Source organism: Phyllopteryx taeniolatus, chromosome 12 (genome assembly GCF_024500385.1).
Source record: "Phyllopteryx taeniolatus isolate TA_2022b chromosome 12, UOR_Ptae_1.2, whole genome shotgun sequence".
Classification (NCBI taxonomy): Eukaryota; Metazoa; Chordata; class Actinopteri; order Syngnathiformes; family Syngnathidae; genus Phyllopteryx; species Phyllopteryx taeniolatus.
In genome coordinates, this window is record NC_084513.1 from 17,054,846 (window position 1) to 17,075,403 (window position 20,558).

The following is a 20,558-nucleotide window of genomic DNA, read 5'->3' on the forward strand; positions in this document are numbered from 1 at the left end:
AGTGGGGTCTGAGTCTGAACATTCGGCTTCTTATTACCTCCAGCCCCCCTCTCTGTATTTTGATTTCAAAAAACAGTCTACTCGTGACTGATTTATTTAAAGCACACTGAAACCTGATGTGGCATGCAGTGTTGCATTGATCCTAATCTGCCACACAATTTAAACACTCCTACATAAATGCTCCTTCCCTGGCCCACGCACCATTTTTCTTGGGTTATCCTGCCCACAGATCAACAGTTCATTTTTTATTTTAGTATGACCAGCCATAAAATAACAATGAAGTTCCAATAGAAGCATTCTCTTTTTCAAGTAGACAACATAGAAACTAACCTCTTGTTATTTCTTATATCTAGGTTGAAAATTGTGAAAATATCCTTCAAGTGCAAACAGTTCTTCATCCAGTTGAGAAGAGAGGCGGTAAGTGTTTATAGACACAACACACAAAAAAAATGGTTTCATTGCTAATTTGAAGATAGAATCCAGGATCCTGGCACCTGCTGGTATGGAGCTGTATTCTGTCCCATGTCGTAAACGTTGCCGTCAACTGTTGCTGTAGTATTTTTTTTATAGCTAAACAATTACAGAGTGGACTTCAAACTCAGTGTTAACAAAGACACGTGTCCCCCCTGTCGATCAGGTTTAATCTGCATTGTGCTAGCTCTAAGCCATAGGTATCAAACTCAAGATCTGGCCTCCAAGCCATTTTAGTTGGCACGCAAAAGCTCGCCATAAATTTGCCTTGATAGCTGTTTGAAACTAGCTATTAAAATGCAGTGTTAATTACATAATATGATGGGGTGATTATCAGGGCCCACACAGAATACATTAGGTAAGGGACAAGAAGTGTAACTGCCTCGCACTGTAGCCACATGCACAGTGCAGCTCAGTTTCTGGGAGCAGATGTCATATTTATTATTACTATTTTCTAAACTAGTGCAGTACAAATGTAACTTTCATCTGGATTTAAACAGCCTCTCTTTGGCACAATATATAATTCTAACTGTTAAAACTCTTACTGTACACTTGTCTGCATTGTTCATTTTCTAAAATGATGACAAACTATTGATTTTGCATATTCCCCCCCCCCCTATTTTTCTCTTACTTAACTCCCTAGTGTTTATCCATTTTTGTGGTTTCACCGTTATAACCAGTCCCCTGAGAGCAACATTAGCTATGATGTGGCCTGAATGAAAACAAGTTTAAGACCTCTGCTCTAAACTGTCTCAGAATAAGTGTTGATATGTTGAATGATTTTCAGCATCATTGATGATAGTTGAGCGGTTTCTGGTAGATCTGAGATTCTCTGTGACATCAAAGCAATGTACCACACATACTGTATGTACTTCCTGGTGGGCAGTTGTCTTTCCAACAAACACAAATGTCATTTATCTTGGGAATACTCTATACGGTAATTGTTTTATTTTGAGAATACTGATGCTATTCTTGTGGCAGGGACATTGACTTCCTATGGAAACAGATGGCACAATGAACTTTGTGTATCTGTTATGAAATGCTGACACTTTCTCTCTCTCTTTGCATAATGTTATTCTTATGACTATTTCCCTCTTTTCCTTTCACTCAGACCGAGACCCGAGAGACTCTACTTGGTTTCAACATGGTAAACTACCGGGCCTGTAAGAACCTGTGGAAGGCCTGTGTGGAGCACCACACCTTTTTCCGGCTGGAACGACCCATCCCGCCACAAAAGAACTTCTTCTCCCATTATTTCACCCTGGGCTCAAAGTTTCGATACTGGTAGGAAAACCAGGAGGCCTTTAGCACACGTACAATCCAAAGCTTGTTGACTTCACAACTGGGCTTTGACAAATGGAGGTGTACATGCATTATTTGAGACACACAGTTGTTTCACTTTGGTTTTATAGGCTAAAACACTGGATTGCTCGTGGGCACCTTGCATGCTACCTTCCCCCAGAATATCACAGCTAAATAATTCATGCTTAACCCAAAAAGAGATTCTCAACTTGCAAAATATCTTTTTTGTTGGTGTTTTGTCTGTAACGTTCCATTTTATATAGTAAGTGGTAAATTATAAAAAAAATATTTTTTATGAAGACCTGTACGACTGCACTTGAGCAGGATAATTTGAATATAGACTTCAAGGCTGTCAAATCCCCCAATTTTTAAGTTTCTTATAGTTTCATGACATTTTATTGTCCATTATGGTTCCATGTAGTGGGAGAACAGAGGTACAGTCTGTACAGTACGGAAAAGAGAGAGGCATCAAGGACAGAGTGTTTGCCAGGTAATTACCCTGTCTTTCCTAGTCGGGCCAATTCAAAATCCATACAGCAACTGTTATATTTTTGTCTTTAGTTCAAACGTACATGCACCTGAGGCAATTCATTGTTCTGTGCAGATCTCCCAGCAAGCCTCTGGTCAGGAAGTTGTTGGGAGGAACTGACTGGGAGACGGTGAGCAGGAACAGCCTATCAGATGAAAGACTGGAGACACAGAGCCTGCCGACCCGCTCGCCGCCTGGGACGCCCAATCAGTGAGTCCAAAACTTAGCCTATAGACACCCATAGAGGTTATTTCGTTGTGGATTTTTAATGTTTTAAAATGAATATTCAGGTGCATCTCAAAACATTAGAATGTCATAGAAACGCTCATTTATATGAGGAGCTCAATTGAAAAAGCGACACTTGTATAGATTAATTAAACACAGAGGGAAATACTTTTCAGAATGTGAATTCCTACCTAATTTCTATATTCCAAATAATTTGTAAATTTACCAGTAATATTACTGGTAAATGTACCAGTAATATTCAAATTTATTTAAATGGGGAATTTAGGGTTTTCATTAGCTTTAAGGTATAATTGTGAAAATAAATATTAAAAACAATCTGAAATTATTCACTAAGTGTAAAATGAGTTTCCCTTTTTGAATTGAACTACAAAAAAAAAAAATATATATATATATATATATATATATTATAAATATTTTTATTTATTAAAATGCACCTGTAAGTTACCAATGAATTCCAGAAGCCAATGCATAAAATACATTACAGTTGGAAATGTTTGGGCTGTTGGCCAATACATACACTCAGTCTTTTACTTTTCCAATGCATATTCTTGTTTTATGTTCAAAGCTAGAGAAAATGCTCAATTGCAACCCATATGGCTACATTCTGTACACCTCACAATGTTAATGAATTGTTTTGGGTGAAGAAATTAGTCTTAAGCTCTTTGTGTGTATTTGTTAGAAATTCACTGTTTACACAAGAGGGTACACGGCTACGCCCGTCATCTGTCGGCCACCTGGTTGATCATGTGATACACACGTCGCCTAGCCTGCCCGTCTTCTCCTCCAATCACAAGTCGGCCTCCTCCACGCAGGCCAACAGTATCAGCTTGGACTCCACCCCGTAAGTGTCCTACCTGTCTGAGGAAGTCAGGCCACTCATACAATTCTGCCGCCCCCATAATGCACATTTCGTAACTAACTTTGGTTTTTAAAGCAATGCAACAGATTTCAGTTCTGCTTCCCATCTAAGAATAGTGCCCCCTGTAATTTTGTGGTTAAATTCAACTCATCTTTTGTTAGTGCCGCTCTGTCTGACTCCACTGCTGAGTTGACTTTTTTTTTTTTTTTTTTTGTCTGCCTGTGTCTGTGGCCTCTCCCAACAGTTTACACCCTCTCCTAGTGACACTTAGCTGAGCCCTTTGGAAAGACTAACCCTTTGTAAAAACACACATAAAGTGTGCTTACAGTGAGCGGGGAGGGCGGAGTGGGTTGAAAACATGGGCAGCATTGGAAATCGGTGGGTGTTTTTGGCATGTTTTATTGTCTTTGAACAACATTAACTGTCTAGCCGTCTCACAGGAGCGGCACAGCTTTGGCAACATTATTGACAGTGATCAATACACCCTTTTTTGAGCTTCTGGAGTCCACTATCTACTCAGTGAACTGCTTGATTAATGGTTACAGGTTAAAAACAGCATAAACACGACAGTTACAAACTATGAATCATTCAGGTTGTGTTATAAGTTAGTAATTTTGTAATCATGCAGCTGGTAGCTTTGTTTCTATTTCTCTCTGCACAAAGCAGCAAATAATTACTGTACTGCAGATATGTTCTGCTGCCTTGAAAGCAACGCACGCACGCCTGTGTGCGCACACACAGACACACACACACACACACATGCAGATACACGCCAAGGAGTTGTCTCATTCATTTGTTCCAGCGAAACGATGACATAATCACCTGCCTTCTCATCTTGAGACACCACACATTCTCTATAGTTATTTTTCATTCTTGGCTGAAGTTTGCCCTTTTATCACAATGATAATAATTAGTTTTGGTACTATATATATATATATATATATATATATACATACATATATATTTATTTATTTATTTATTTATTTTCCCACAGATGCTAAGGAAAGCCTTTGGGAAAACGTCTTAAAATGGCACCATTTTTTTTAAATGTCCCCATGAAAAAGGCAGGCTTCAACTTTCTTGGTGTGTCACCTGTTAATTTTCTTTAACCAAAAGAGTAAAAGGCAGAGGTTTTTCATGTGGATAAGGGTTTAATAGGTCACAATAACCCTTATACTCGACTAACTTGGAAGGTTTGAAAATAATTTTCTTCTCTCAGGCTTGCTGTGCGCTGCCCTCCTCCTGACCTTGTTTAAGCCATAAGTGTGTGTGCGTGCGTGCGCGGGTGTGCACGTTAAAGACACAAAGTGGCACCAGTAGCAGCAGTCAAAACAGAGACAATAATGTTTGACTGCTGCTCCCATCCCCAAGGAGGATCATCACCCCCCCCCCCCCCCCCCCCCACACACACATGTGACGCCTGCCTTTTAGCCTTGCCATGTTGCCTTTGGAAGCGTTACCTGATGAACCTTTCATGTCTGTCATTGTCACGGTGTTGATCTTCAGGGTGTTTTCTTTCCTCTTGAAATCATATTTCATTGAAATGAATTCATTGTGACAAAGACAAAGTTATAATAGGGCCTCCTTTTTCTTCTCGCTTTATCTTTTCTTGTCTCACCTTTTGTGTTTGTTTTAAAATTGTTTGCTTTACATTTTACCGAGGTAGTAGATTTTTTTATACACGGTACATACATAATAAAGTGTTGTTCTCTTTTTTTCCCCCTCTTTCAATGCCCAGTTCTCCTGACGGGATGGAGGGCCAACCTCCGGCTCTGCCCCCCAAGCAGCTGAGCAGGAAAACCTTGAGCCAGATCATCCAGGCCCACTCACAGCAGAGCCTCCTGGACAACCACTTCAACGAGATGTACGATGTTCCTACCAACACTGACAAGACCACGGTCAGTCATGGGACTAAATATAAAGCACATACATTTTTGGTTGGCTCTAAATTGCCCCATAGGGGAGAATGTGAATTGTTGTCTGTGCAGTATGTGCTCTGTGATCAACTGGTGAGCAGTTCATCAGCTCACCCGTCACCCTGAACAGGATAAACAATAGAAAATGGATGAATGGGGGAGGTTGTTTTGTATTGCTTAAAGGACAAAAATTGTTGTATACTTGTCTATATCAAGCCATGTTTTTTTTGGTTTGATATCATTATTATTATATGGGTCGACAGTATCACTATTAAGTGCTTTTTGATATACTTGTCAGAATCACTCAGTCATCATGAAAATGTAGCAGAATAATTAAATTCTGAGGTCAAACAGTTACATACATAAAAGTACAATGGCAAATCTTGGAAAATGTGTTTCCTTCATTTAAACCATTTTATTTCATTGGATATACCTAATTTTGGCATGTCCCACATCCTGCTCGTGTATGTAAAGTGGTTAATGATAGTACGTCAAAATATTTTTACATGGTTTTATTGTCCACATTAGTTATTTGCTAAGACAAGTCATTTTGATCGTGTATGTTCCATTTTCATAATCATATTAAACATTTTGTATGTGTCCCTGTCACTGCTGTCCACCCTGTCAATATAGATTAACCTCCCCTTTAAAAAACCCTCTGATGTTTTCAGTGAAATTACAACCAGCAATTTAGTCTTTCACTTGACGCTGTAAACATTGGATAGTAGCAAAATAAATATTTACTCTTATGTTTTGTAATTTTCATCATATGCGTACAGTCAGCTGCTATCAAGCTTGAAATGCCCACGCTGTCATAGTAAAATAATAACTGATGTGAAAAACTTTTAGAAAATTGAAAACCGTCATCTTGCTTACTGTATCATGTTGCATGTTGCTCATTGTACTGTATGCTAACATTAGCAAAAAATATATCCACTCTGTCAGTGGGCTCACATATTTTGCTGTTTGCATGTACATTGTCTGTCTGCCGTTAATTTAGAAAAATGTGTTGGGTGTTTTACCAATATGTATTTCCAACAGCATAACATATACTTAACACAATGAATGTGAAGTTCAGTGGAAAATGTGAACTTTATTGGGTGAAATGGGGAAGTCTCAAATGCACTTTATGGCGATATTGACTCATACTCCAGATTCTAAGAAATAAGTTTATCTTGAATGTTATTTGACCGGAGATGGTCAGCGTATTAGAGGCAAAATGTTCCTTTCCGTAACAATCTGAAATATTACTCATTATAATGTATTTTTGACTTGTTCTTTCAGCTAAACGGAGTTGTCCCTCATGATAATCTGGTCTTGATCAAGATGAGACCTGATGAACATGGACGTTTTGGGTTCAACGTTAAGGTACAAAAAAATAAATGCCAACTGGGGATTTTTATTTACTGTCCAATTTTTTTGTATTGGTTCATTGACTCAAATTCTGTGCATGCCTGAGTTCTATTCTTAACAAGGATTTTAGAAGTTGACAGATTTTCCCGGTGCGTGTCTGTGCGTGTGTCTCCAGGGTGGAGCTGACCAAAAGATGCCAATCATAGTGTCCAGAGTTGCTCCTGGAACACCAGTAAGTGAAAATCTACTATTATACAGTCAGGACGTTCCCATTACGCCTTTCAGCATGGGATAAAGCTCATAAAGCTCAAAATGCATCTTCCAAAAGCTCCCGTTTGACTGTTTTAATCTCTCCGTCTCTATAACAGGCTGACCTGTGCGTGCCCCGTCTGAATGAGGGCGACCAGGTTGTCTTAATTAATGGGCGGGACATCTCGGACCACACCCACGACCAGGTTGTCATGTTTATCAAGGCTAGCTGTGAGAGCCACTCTGGAGAGCTCATCCTATTGGTCAGGCCAAATGGTAAGATGTAAGATAAGACTTGATTGATCCCACAGCAGGGAAATTAACTGGTTACAGCAGCAAAAGACAGTCAAGAAGATTTAAAAGGCATACAAAATAATGAAAAAGAAGTGTTATCAAACAAACCAGAGGAGAGAAAACAACATTTACAAAATGTCTCTAGCATAAAGTGAAAACAGCAACATTGTGTTACACAGAGATATACTGTATTGCACCTTGTCTTTTATTACAGCGAAAATATTGGGCAAGTGATATTGAATTTGTATTTTGTTTGTTGTTTTGTTCTCATTTTGTGTGTGCGCTATATGGTTACTTAGTGCAATTGAATGTGTGATCAGCGTCATCTATCCATTAAGTTTTTTGTCGCGCTTGTTCTCATTTGGGTTACAGGTGAGCTGAAGCCAATCCCAACTGACTGTAGGCAAGAGGCAGGGTACACCTGTAACTGGTTTGCCAGTCTATCGCAGGGCACATACGTAGATACAAACAACCATTTACAATACATTCACACCTTTGAAGTCTTCAGTTATGTTTGGAATGTGGGAGTGAGCCCGAGTACCAGAAGCAAACCCACGCAAGCACGGGGAGAAAAAACAAACGCCACACATGCAGGAGGGCCTCAGACGAGATTCCATCCCAGAACCCTTTTGACTGTGAGGCAGACGTGTCCTGCCCGTTATTAGCATCATCTACCTTGAAATTCTCTGTTTTATTTGTGTGTCATGTTTTTTTCCCCCCAGTTTTTCAAGTAATTAGTTTCTAACAAGTGAATCACATGGCATTGAACAGTCTTCTGCATGAATATTAATAAGCTTATATATTTACCTCGGCCAAGGAAAATGAAAACAACCGTCCCAAATGTCATTCAAGCTCATCCACAAGGACATGGGCTTTGGAACTGGAAGTTTGTCTAAAACTAAATTTCAGCTAGTTCCTGGAGGGATGCTAGTCAGCGTCCTGATTACTATCAAGGTGCCCTTGAGCAAGAAAGCCCCCAACCTCAACTGAGGAACGTTTTTCTTGCACGACAGCTTGTGTGTATGCGCGCGAAAATAATTTACAGAAGAGTGTAAAGTCGTATTGTCTATTATATATATTTGTCTAAACATGTCCTTCTCTCACTATTCTGTTATTTAGCGAATAATAGAAATGACTTTGGAAATTCTTATTGACCTAAAACAGGAAAGGTTTAATCTGATTATGAAATCAGACAGTCAAGAAAGAAAAAAAAAAAAAAAAAGAAAAGCCCATTGTCTTTTTATAGTCGTACAACTGTACATTGAAGGGCCGTTCGTTAGACATGTAAACTGATTTATCAGGACATGCATGACTTATGATGGCAGACTCAAATATGAACTGACTCCAACAAATTTTGTTCTAATGCAGTAGTATTGGTTTGAAGTTTAGTTGAATTTCAAACTTGATGTAAGGCTTCCCTTGCCAAATGCAGAACAAGAGGTGAAATGTGTCAATGGCAGTGAACACTTCCTCATCTGGTCTTTGGGTTTGAATGTCTGTTTAATAGATGGTCTTCGTATATGTTTCCGTCTCAGCTATATGTGCTCACCTTTTCAAAGCGTTTCCCTTTACCAGCTTCAAGGAGTGTTTGAAGACGATGAATCATTGGAATTCTTGGCGTCAAGTGGGTCAAAAAGGGGATGTACATCTTGTCATACATCAAAACAGATAAATATCATTTAAATGTGTTAAAGATCTGTTAGCTCCCATTTTGTGTTGCTGTGCTTTTAAATATTGTCATCACCTTGATGACGACAGTATCTTGCCTCTGTCAATGTACTGTATGTACGGTTGTGGTCAGCTGTTTACACACACTCATCTTCATTAATTTTTGGGCGTTTATTTTAAACAGTTTATTTCCACGGTGGACTGAATTATACAACGTACATCTGCAAAGAATTGGGTGCACAAGTTCGAACTTTGTGGGGATTTTCTCCAATCATGAGTATCAAAATTGTACATATAGTATGTACATACATTTACCTAAATCTTTTAGTTAGTGGTGCTCATAAGGGACTGCAGGTAGTTTGTCTTTGTCGGAATGACAAACTTTTTTTAAGACAGCACTCATTGAGCTGAACAATGGTTAACTCCATGGAATTTGATGAAGGTTTTAGAAGGACAGTTGTAGATTTACACAAGTAAATACATGAAGGTGAATGTTGTATAACCCTTCCACCCTGGGAAAAAAAATGGGTCAAATAAGTTAATAAAAGCCACAAATTAATTTCATTCATGCTCATGATGAGTGTGTGTTAAGTTCTGTTCACAACTGTAGTATTGAGGGAATTGATGGATGTAAACAATTCTTCCTTTTCCCGTCCAGCCATCTATGACGTGGTGGAGGAGAAGGTGGACTCTGAACCAGATTTTCAGTACATCCCAGAGAAGTCCCCTCAGGACCCCACCCAGCTAGACCAGCATGCTTTGAGGGACTCTATGGTTGCCCTGAAGGACGGTCTGAGCAGCGGGGCCATACTGGCCCAGTTTGACGTGAGTTGTGTGTGTGCGTTTGTGTGTGTGTATATATATAATATAGTATTTTTGTCAACCTTTTCACTTTTGTCGATGGATTATCACTCAAGTGACCTCAATTTGCTGCTTTTTCTTGTAGCAACTGTACAGGAAGAGGCCAGGGATGACCATGCTGTGTGCCAAATTACCTCAGAACGTTTCCAAAAATCGCTACAGAGACATCTCTCCCTGTACGTGATTACCATACAACATTTAGAACTAAGGAATAAACTATACTGTATATTGTATTATGCATAACCCCCTTACTGTCATCATTCACTCTGCTTTTCTGTTGGTTTTGCTCCTTTCTTCGTCTTGTCCTATCTCCTGCTAAAGATGATGCTACCCGGGTCATTCTGAAAAGCACAGATGACTACATCAATGCAAATTACATCAATGTGAGTTTTGCTTTTCCTTTAGTTTGCAGGAATTCCCATTTGTTATGTTTAAAGTGTAATTGGATACAGTCAAAAGTTCAATATGTACTATAGTTTTCTCCAATCGTCTTTTTTTTTTTAAGCACCATACTTATCAAAACAAAACATCCATCAAAGCATGATCTTACAAGACTTATTTGATCAATGTTACTTTAGCGCTCTGCATGCTGAAAACACATAAATCCCAGATAAAAGTTGAAGTAAAAGCTGTTTTGTAAATGCCCTGTATCACAATCCCTGTGTGTGCAGATGGAGATTCCTGCCTCCAGTCTCATAAACCGCTACATAGCTTGCCAGGGTCCTTTGCCCAACACCTGCCCAGACTTCTGGCAAATGACTTGGGAGCAAGGTTCGTCTATGGTGGTCATGCTCACAACGCAAGTCGAGAGGGGACGGGTATGTCAAGAATTTACATTGAAAATCAGCAGTCATCCTTTTTCTTTCTTTCCTTTCTTAATAGTATATGAATCACAGTTGTGGATCCTGAGTGTCCTGTCCTATTTTAGGGTACAACCTTCCCTCTACGAAAACTTGGAATTTTACACTTTCAGCCCTTAGGACACAACTTCAGTTATCAGAAATTCAAATGGAAGCCGTCAAGTGTTGGCCTATTTAAGTCAGGGCCCCTCTAACTGGTTGTTATTCAACATACAGTATGTTGATTATGAAATGAGGAAAATGTCTTCATTTTGAAGAAGTTTAAAAATAATGTATTTATGTGCAACATGCCTCTTACTGCAATTGAGACTAGATACAGAATTTACATTTAGATGATCTTTGCCTTTTTATGATTACAAATGGAATATGTTGTATTAGTTTGACCATAAGCCTTATGTAACTATCACATTCATTCACATAATTAGATCACGCATATTGTTTAAGTTTCCTACTGTGTATTTCTCAAGAGCTGAAGAATTGGATAATCCAAGACAAAGTAGCTCCTTTGTGACTATTTACAAAGCCCTTCTTGTTGGTTATAGGTGAAGTGCCACCAGTACTGGCCCAATCCAGACAACAGCGCTCCCTATGGAGACTTCACTGTTACCTGCCACAACGAGGAGGGCAATTCAGCCTTCCTGGTCCGGGAAATGACGCTCATGCACTTAGAGGTGAGCGAGATGTAGAGATGAAACCCTTTGAAAAATGTCATGTTAGCGACCAAAATGTTATCAGTAGTCCCCCTGAAACTGCTAAAGGTTGGGCTCGGATTCTCCCTCTAAATGCAGATTTGTTATTCATTGACAGTAATGGATGAATTCCGAATTCTGAAATAAAGAGAAGACATAGTCCAACTAATGAAAAATCTAATTTGATTCTTTGAAAACTATCTATTGAACCGGAAAGAACAAGAACAAGAGTCCAGTTGCCTTCATTCAACCTTTTAAAATGAATTTTCATGCATGCAAGGACCCCAACCACAATTTCACAATGACTTTTTTAAAATTTATTTTGAATAAATTTTCCATGTGCAGTATTATCAAACAAAATACACCTACACTTCCCCTCTACTGCATCTGAAAGAATATCGTTGTCATCTGGTCTGCCTTCCACAATGTTTCGTAGCACTGCAGCATATTGTCACTGTCAAGTTGAAAACCTGCTATGTCCAAATGTAATCAATTTTATATTTTTTCACAAATCTATAGTATTAGTCAGTCCCCACGTGGGTCTGTTATTTTTACAATCTAATGTGTTGAAAATGGCTCTTTGACGATGCAAGGTTATTGGCTCATTAAACATGCTGTTTTTTTGGTTTCTGAAAATTGGCAAGGATTTTGCCAGCAATATGCATCTTTTCATCGTTCTCCATTTTACATCAGCGATGGGGGAAGCTTAAAGACATAAAGGGTGTCTGCCGTTTACTACTGACATATCAGTTTTCGAGGTTATGAACGAAGCAGAATGAACTAGTTTGCACAGTGGCATAAGAATATGTCGTCACGTGGCACATGATGGCACGCTTCGTTACAGCCGTACTTACTGCTTTTCATTTGATTGTTTTACATTTATGGCTCATAACTGTTTTCCATATAAATATTTACTGTATTTATGACTTTATTTTTGCGTTAGCGTAGGTTAGTGATAGACTACTGCGTTCCGATTTCCATGCAAATTCGGATGAAGTTGTCGCCTTTGGAACGGAACTCAGGCCTAAACCGAGGACTTTCTGTACTAATCTCTGGGACGCTAAATATGGCAGTACAGGTCATTCAAATCTGAAACAGTAATAATAAAACGTTGGAAATGTTATCCTGGTTTATCGGTGAACCATTTCATCCGAAGCAGGATGTCGCATAAATGTGTAGGCACCCAATACAGCCCAATTAAAGACAGTAGAGGATGACAAACAGCAGGGGAGATTAGAGAGGATACATAGCGCGAGAGCGGGCGGCGTTTCGGGAAGAATGAGCAGCCGAGGGTCCAGAGGAGGTGTGTTGCCATAGTGAGCGGTGTGGGCTGTTCTTTTTCTGGCTCCCTTTGCTCCCGCATGTGGACCATGTATTGAACTCTGGTTACCATGACAACCCAACCACCCCTAGTCAGTCAGATTCTTGTAAAAGAACAAAAACGCAGAAGAGGAGTGAAGTTGCACGATGAAAAGCAGAAAGGGAGACAACAAGTTTGGTGTTTACAGTGATTGTGGTCATTTTGTATTCTTCTAAATTAGAGACTATATCGTCCGTTGTCTTAGCAAGAGTAGATGAAACAATAATAACGGAGTTATTTTTTTCTGAGTCTGTTATGTTTAGATGTGTAAATCTCTCCAGTTGACCTCCCTGACCTTTTCCCATGTAGCATGGCCTTTAAAAATGTATTAGTCTAGAACGGAGCAATACTGTCAGATGGTTTCCATAGAAACCATGTTACCATGTTGAGACAGCACAAAACGCTCGCACTGAAGCGGTCACTGAAGGTAGAGATGGAACAATATAGGAATTTCGTATCACAGTTATAATGACGAAAATGATCACATTATTGGTGTTCTCACGACACTGCAAAAACAAATATAAACAAGTGTTTTATTTGTAATATAAAAGATAAATAAAATCAGCAACCCTTTGCGCACATTAGAACAATAACCTGAGTGTTTTGTCTCTTGCATGCAAGAACCCTTTACTTCTAAGTGGCAGGGCACACCCTGGACTGGTTGCCAGCCGATTCGCAGGGCACATAGCAGAACATGCAAACTCCACAAAGGAAAACCTGAGCTGAAATTCAAACCCCAAAATTCAGAACTGTGAGGCAGATGTACCAAACACTTAAAATAGATTTCCTGGAACAGTGGATTTATTAATTTTTCTCAACAGTGAGGAAGACACTATAGGCCTATAGGCTCCTATTAGGTCGCTGCAAATTAGTGGTCTTACTGAGAAGATAAGTTTTAGACAATGAGTGAAAAACCTAAAGTATCCTAAAGTCGTATTCGTTGTCATTTCCCTTTTCAGAGTGAGCAGCAGAGAGATCTGACCCAGATCCAGTACATGGCATGGCCTGACCACGGTGTCCCTGACGACTCCACTGACTTCTTGGACTTTGTGGCTTTGGTTCGGAGTAAAAGGACCGAGCAGGACCAGCCAATGGTGGTACACTGCAGGTACGATCGTTACAATATGGAAAACAAGTGCAAGTGACACAAGATCTGTTGCTTTTTCTGGTTTTGTTGTGTTGTTTTTCCCCTCTTATCTCAAGCACAAATTGGCACCGAAACACCGGCTGCAGCTTTTTGTATAGCGAAGATAAAGGCCAAACCAATGACAAATAGTCAAATTACTCATCTGTAGTAACTTTTGTCAACATGTGTTTAATCAGAGCAAAATTTCCATCTTAACACAGCCATGACGTATCAAAGACATGGGACGGTCTGCGTCGGTTTTCTCTGGCTGGATTTACACTGCATGTTTCAGGTGACAATTCGGCTATGTGCCAATGAGAGTTCAGCGTTAACGCACGGACCAAAAAACTCAGATAAAAGGCATTTTAAAAAAAACGCATGCTGTAAAGCTATACTACAACAAAAGGATAAACCATTAAATCCATCCATTTTCCGTACCGCTTATCCTCACGAGAGTCGCGGCCATGCTGGTGCCTATCTCAGCTGACTGAGGAAGAGGCGGGGTACACCCTGAACTGGTCGCCAGCCAATCGCAGGGCACATATCAATGAACAGCCATTCGCACTCAGATTCACACCTACGGGTTAGTCTTCAATTAACCTACCCTGCAGGTTTTTGGGATGTGGGAGGAAACCGGTGTACCCGGAGAAAACCCATGCAAGCACGGGGAGAACATGCAAACTCCACACAGCCGAGGCCAGATTTAAACCCGGGTCCTCAGAACTGTGAGGCAGATGTGCTAACCAGTCGCCCAACGTGTCGCTAGACCATGAAATAAAAATGAAATATGCTACATTCAAAGTGGGCCCATCATTAAATAAGATAAATACAAAGTTAAGCAAAGCTATAAGATGGACAATTCCCAAAAAAAGAAAACTGCAAAATTCTGATTTGCCCAAACTGGTGACAAATAAAACTTCACAAACTACAGGCCTGTCTCTCGCCACAATTCTCCTAAACTATGGAAAACCTATTCAATAACAGATTAGATACATTGATTGAAAAACAAATTACTCTCCAAGTCAGTATGGATTCAGAAGAAACCGTTCAACTGAACTAGCTTTAACAGAACTCATCAAAGGAATCACTGACTCCATAGACAATAGGCTTGCAGCAGGGCTGTTTATTGATCTCCACAAAGGATTCGATACCATAACTCATGATAGATGGGTCAGTAAATTGGAACACTATGGCATTAGACGTGTAACCTTGAATTGGCTCAGAAGTTATTTAACAAAAGGGCAGCAGTTTGTGAAGCAAGCTGAGTTTAACTTGAAACGCTAAAACGTGTGTGGTGTCCCCCAGGGGTCAGTGTTGGGCACAAAATTGGTCATCCTGTATATTAATGATTTATGTAATGTGCCCCAATTATTGTGTGTCCCTAACTGTGACTGTTATTGCAGTAAATCAGAATGGGGCACTTGGACCTACAGTTTAAATCCAGCTTCTGTTTCACGTGTTACTTTTAACATGAATCCCTCGTCCGCCTGCTTTCTCTCAGTGCTGGGATTGGTCGGACAGGTGTTCTGATCACCATGGAAACAGCGTTGTGTCTCATGGAGTGCGGCCAGCCAGTGTACCCTCTGGAAATCGTCCGGACCATGAGAGACCAGAGAGCCATGATGATCCAGACACCCGTATGTCGAGCCATCTGTCTGTCAGTCTTACTTCTCCAACTGACTGTAACTCATCTGTCTAATCTCCAACAGAGTCAGTATCGGTTTGTGTGTGAGGCCATCCTGAAAGTCTACGAGGAGGGCCTGGTTCGCCCGCTGACGCCTGCCGTCTACCATCTCCGAGAGAAGGCGGACAGTGACCGGGATGAGGAGGAGAACATAGAGGAGAGAGATGAAAAAGCCGAGGTAGGGGAGGAGGAGGCGGCTGTGGTGGAGCTGCTGGAAGGAGATCTGGATGACGAGGATGACGATGACGAAGAGGTGGAGGTGCTCGACGTGGGGGATGTGACGGAGGATGAAGTGGAGGAACCCAGCGTCGCCAGCGCCACCAGCGAGACCAGCGTGAACCCTGAACCCGATCCTGAAGACCCGTAACACTTTTTAAGGGGAAGCAGGAACAGGAGGAGAGAACAAACGCACTGTTGCACTTTATGATAACAAAAATGGAAAGAACAAATAGACAACAGACAAAAAAACCCATAGACAGGTTCCAATTAAAGAAGCAATCCCACCGTGTTGATTCAGTACCATTAGATGCTGTTATGTGTTCAGGGGACACACAATGGATATTGAGTTGCTTTTGTGCCATAAGTACCAAGGGGCTGGGGCTGTCCCATGGATGGTAAGCTTCCCACCTCCCCCCATTTCTCGTCACCCTTGTGGGCGAGTCTGCCAGACAGACCTGCCTTTTTTCTTTCTTTTTTTAAATGTCCTTTTAGCTGATACAGAGACAAACCTTTATCTTTTGTCCCTCCCGAAAGAGTATTTATTGTTTTAGTTTGTGTCAAACCCTCTCCACTGAACAAAATGAGTTGTATGTTTGTACCAGTCTAGAACGTCATGCTTTACCAGTCCACTTTTAAGTAGTAAAGTAGTCTCGAGTACTCTTAACTGCTTCGTTAATTCTTTTGCTTTGTGAGGATGGAAAAAAGACGCAATTTAATTTATTGTTTTGATCTTTCTCGGCTTTCTCGCTTCAGACTGACAGATGGACATTTAGTCAAATTTAGCGTGGTGACTTTGGTTCATTGCTTTTCTTTTTTTCTTTTTTCAGCTGGCAGACATATGGTGTAGTGAAGAACAAAACAGGTTTACAATTTTCACGGCGTGTTAAGTGGGCACCCCTTTTTTCAAATTTGTGTGCATGAATCACTTGAAATCAATGCACATTAAATGGGCCCTCACACCCCTTTTTTCACTGCTCAAATGATCTTTAAACTTTGATGACATAAGCCACCCTCATTGATTGCCATAGGATTTTTTTTTCATAGGCATAGGAATTTTTTTTTGGGTGTAGTAGTACTGTAGGGGCTCATTTGGTCAAATTCCCTAGTAGGAGTCCGAGGCATGGAGTTCGCCCAAAATGGCTGCTTTAAACGCAAATGGCTGACTTCCTGTTCAATTTTGGGTCCTTGAGATGTTTTTGTGCACCCTGTCATGATGGACGGGCCCTTTGAGTTTTTTATGGGGTGGAGGGTTTCACCCTAAAATACGTGGATATTTCCCAGGAAACGCACACAAACAGAGCAAGTCCCCTCGTTCCCACTTAGTGGAACCATTTGGTGAGTCCATACAGATATGAAGCCTGAAAATTTTTTTTTTAAAAAAAAAAAAAATAACGCGGCACACTATTGGGGGGGGAAAAAAAAACCTGAAAATCCTCATGTTTTCACTCCCTTGGATTTTTCTGATTGGTAACATGCGCGGCACTTTTTTAGTCTTATTTGAGGATATGTAGTGGTTCACCATCATTTCAAGGTACTTGTTTTTAAAGCTAAGTGATGGCAGTTGAGTGTTCACCGGCCCAAGTGATCAAGTCCAACATGGACTCTTAATTTATTTAACGTCATGTTGTTATTGACTTTTGTTATTGATTGACATGATTCACCATTGTTGGTGTGTAATGTTTCATCGCGTTCTTTGACGACTGGATGAGTTTCGTTTGGAAGTTTCCGTTTTTTCAGTCCTTCTTTACAGTTGCATCTCAATACATTTGAATTTGTGGGAACCTTAATTTGTTTTAGTAGTTAAATTGAAAAAGTCATACTTGTATAATATAGATTCACTACACACTGAAATATTTAATGTTTTTGTTTTTTATAATTGTGATGCTTATATATATACAGCTAATTTGCAAGTAATTGACACCCACCCTATAAATCCCACAAGATGGCATCAAAGCATCAACTCACTTCAACATAGTTCCTTGGCACCAAGATGCCACGAGTTGACGCCAGAGCACTACTTTTGTCTAAATTAAGTTCCATAACTCACTTCACGATAGTTCCTTGGCACCAAGATGCCATGAGATAGCAGCAAAGCAATACTTTAATTGCCTTCACATGAGCAAAAAGCGAAGAATACTGTATGTGGCTTTTTCAGTGAATGACGGAAGATAGGTTTCCCCCAAAAATTTGGAAATGCCGAGCCGCAAATATGCGGGACTTCAGTGTAGAAATTGGAATATTACATTGGAAACAATCAATTAGATTTTTACCATAGAAATTACTTTAGAATTGGCCTTTTGAAAAGTACTTACCTTTGCGTTCCTATTTTAATGAATCTATATATATTATATCAACTTAACTTTTTTAATTGACCTACTGAAATAAATGACCTTTTCCACCACTCGAAGTCATTGAGATGTACTTGTATCACCTTCCTCCGAGTTAACGTTTGAATATTTGGAGCTGTCTGTTCTAAGCCTGCTTGTCTCTTAACTGGAATGAAACATGTTGCCATAAAAAAAAAAAAAAAACATTGACATGATTATTTTTATTAGTCTGTTCTGAGAAACCGGCCCAGTGTTCAAAGCGCGCTTATCTCAACCTTTTATCCTGTGTCATACTGATACTTTGTCCCCTATCAAGAAGTTTTGTTCTCATCCAAGACTGATCTGGCTCCCACATCACATCTCGTCTATCCTTCTCATGCTTTATATTGTGGTCTGTTGGAACAGTGGAACCGTACGTTTGTTTTTGCGGCAGTGCATCCTCGAGCTTCTTTTTAAAAGAACAACACTAGCCGAGTTGGTCATTTAAAAAATTCAAAAATATTTAGTTTAAAACCAACACTTTTTAAGACCCCGTAAGAGCGGCATCTCCAAGACATATAAGACCAAAACTTTTTCCGGTATGCCATTTTACCAAGAAAATAAAACCACATGTCCCTAAAGATAGCATGTGTACACCTGCACCAAACATCCAGCAAGCAGCTGTATAATTGAAACGATTTGTAAATGACCCATATTTGGTGCGTTTAGGGTACTGATCTAAGGTAGTTTTAGAGGAGTTCCAGAATGCGAAGGGTCTGCTTTAGCTGTATTTTTTTTGCAAAGATGAAACCTGTTGTAGATGGCTGGGAGAACGATAGCACTTTGTAGAATGCTGAGTGCCAAGTAGTGCTACTGAAAAGAAAAGAAAAAAAGTTCCTTATTCGTGTTTAGGATTTATTTTCATTTGTTTTAAAAGTAAGACACGAATGGGGGGAGAACTTCTAACTACACAGTGCCACTTGTTAATTTTGTGTAAATAATGCTAGACCCTGTAAATACGATGTTGTATATTAAAAAAAAAAATCTTTAAAATAAAAGGGAAAATCAATTGTGAGCAGAAGTATTTTGTTGTTTTCCTCTGGATGATTCAAATGTTACACAACTGATGTGTATTTCAAGACGTCTTGATTTGACTTGACACAATCGATACCGGCGAGTATATATGCTAAAACCCCAACACGATGTTTTTCCTCATATTTTAAATGAAGCTTTTTGTGTGTCGTACAAATGTCTTGTTTCTTTCTGACTGGAATCCTGGTTTTACTGGTGCTTTGGACGTGTCTATAAGCTTGATTGTGAACAATTAAAGCTTGTCTGTCAAAGCATGGAGATGTCGCTTCAGATCACCTTGCTTTTACTCACTGCAAAAGTGAGGTCAAGAGAAGAGATTGGTCCTTGGAATGAGCACTCCCTAATTTGATAGCCATAGCTTATTTCATATCGACGTACAGGGCATATAAAAAGACCAAGATAAAACAAAAACTTTTTCCAGCGTTATGATGTACAAGCCTGTACAACTTGATAGAGAAGGGAAGTAAAAACACAACTTGGATAATGGGGTTGCACAAGTTTAACACCCACTAATAACTGTTGGTGTGGCTGGTCAAAGTTAACCAATTCAAACATTCAAACTCATGTTAAATGGGAGTCAGCACACACTTGCCACAATTTAAAATGCCTCTGATGAACCCCACATAAAGTGCAGCTGTTCTAGTAGACTTTTCCTGATTTTTTTTTTTTTTTTTGCCTTCTAGCCGAAACCTGAAGGTTTTGTGCTAACATGGACTTCTAATTGGAACTGTTCATAATTCCTTCCACTTTGACTAGCTGTTGCAGCTGAAGAAAAATAACCCCAACACCTGACACTGCCACCACCATGCTTCACTGTAGGTTCGTTTGGTCGTCAGCAGTGTTGTGTTTCGGCCGATTATATCTTTTGGAATTATGGAGAAAAATTTCAACCTTGGTTTTATCGGCCCATACATTTTTCAGCATGCATTTAGGAGATTGCTTTTTTTCTTTCCTGAGATAAGGTTTATGTCTTGCCACCGTACCACATTTCTCAAACTTATGAGCCAGTACTTGCCACAAATTCCTGCAACTCCTTCAATGTTGCTGTCGGCCTCTTGGGAGCCTCCATTGACCAGCTTTTTGGAGGGACAGCCACTTCTTGAGAATGTCACTCATTTTTACAATTAAAAAAAAAAACATTTTTGGACCAACCCGAAAAGGCTAAGTGTTGGTTGATCCCACCTTATTGAAGAATTGTTCGTACTTGTAACGGGTGCCAATTATCCGCTGATTTTCCACGATTTGCTGTCCTGGTTCCTATCCGCACTGGGTCCACTGTACCTTACTGCTGACTGATACCTTTATGAGATCCCTCTGATGCTGCAGAAGCTCTCGGCTTGTTCTGTATAAGACGTGACTGCAAAAAATCGACTAGAGCAACTGAAATTTATTTGTGGTCAAGCAGTGGCACTTTAAATGGTGACAGGTCTGTGCTGAATCCCATTTAACATTAGTTTGAATGTGGTTCTTTAAT

The 20,558-nt window shown here is 39.9% G+C and overlaps 1 protein-coding gene across 1 annotated transcript in view; it reads left to right on the top strand.

Annotated features, from left to right (window-relative positions):
• ptpn4a (protein tyrosine phosphatase non-receptor type 4a) overlaps positions 1–17,053 on the top strand; it is a 68,598-nt gene extending 51,545 nt beyond the window's left edge. The window contains exons 11-27 of the mRNA XM_061792145.1: positions 354–417; positions 1,583–1,755; positions 2,195–2,263; positions 2,378–2,512; positions 3,228–3,389; positions 5,146–5,305; positions 6,608–6,691; positions 6,852–6,908; positions 7,045–7,201; positions 9,546–9,712; positions 9,834–9,924; positions 10,070–10,131; positions 10,420–10,566; positions 11,151–11,279; positions 13,617–13,765; positions 15,285–15,420; positions 15,493–17,053. Of these exons, the coding sequence (XP_061648129.1) occupies positions 354–417; positions 1,583–1,755; positions 2,195–2,263; positions 2,378–2,512; positions 3,228–3,389; positions 5,146–5,305; positions 6,608–6,691; positions 6,852–6,908; positions 7,045–7,201; positions 9,546–9,712; positions 9,834–9,924; positions 10,070–10,131; positions 10,420–10,566; positions 11,151–11,279; positions 13,617–13,765; positions 15,285–15,420; positions 15,493–15,834 (2,284 nt within the window). The 3' untranslated portion in view covers positions 15,835–17,053. The remainder of the gene's footprint in view (positions 1–353; positions 418–1,582; positions 1,756–2,194; positions 2,264–2,377; positions 2,513–3,227; positions 3,390–5,145; positions 5,306–6,607; positions 6,692–6,851; positions 6,909–7,044; positions 7,202–9,545; positions 9,713–9,833; positions 9,925–10,069; positions 10,132–10,419; positions 10,567–11,150; positions 11,280–13,616; positions 13,766–15,284; positions 15,421–15,492) is intronic.
• The last annotated feature ends 3,505 nt before the right edge of the window (positions 17,054–20,558 follow it).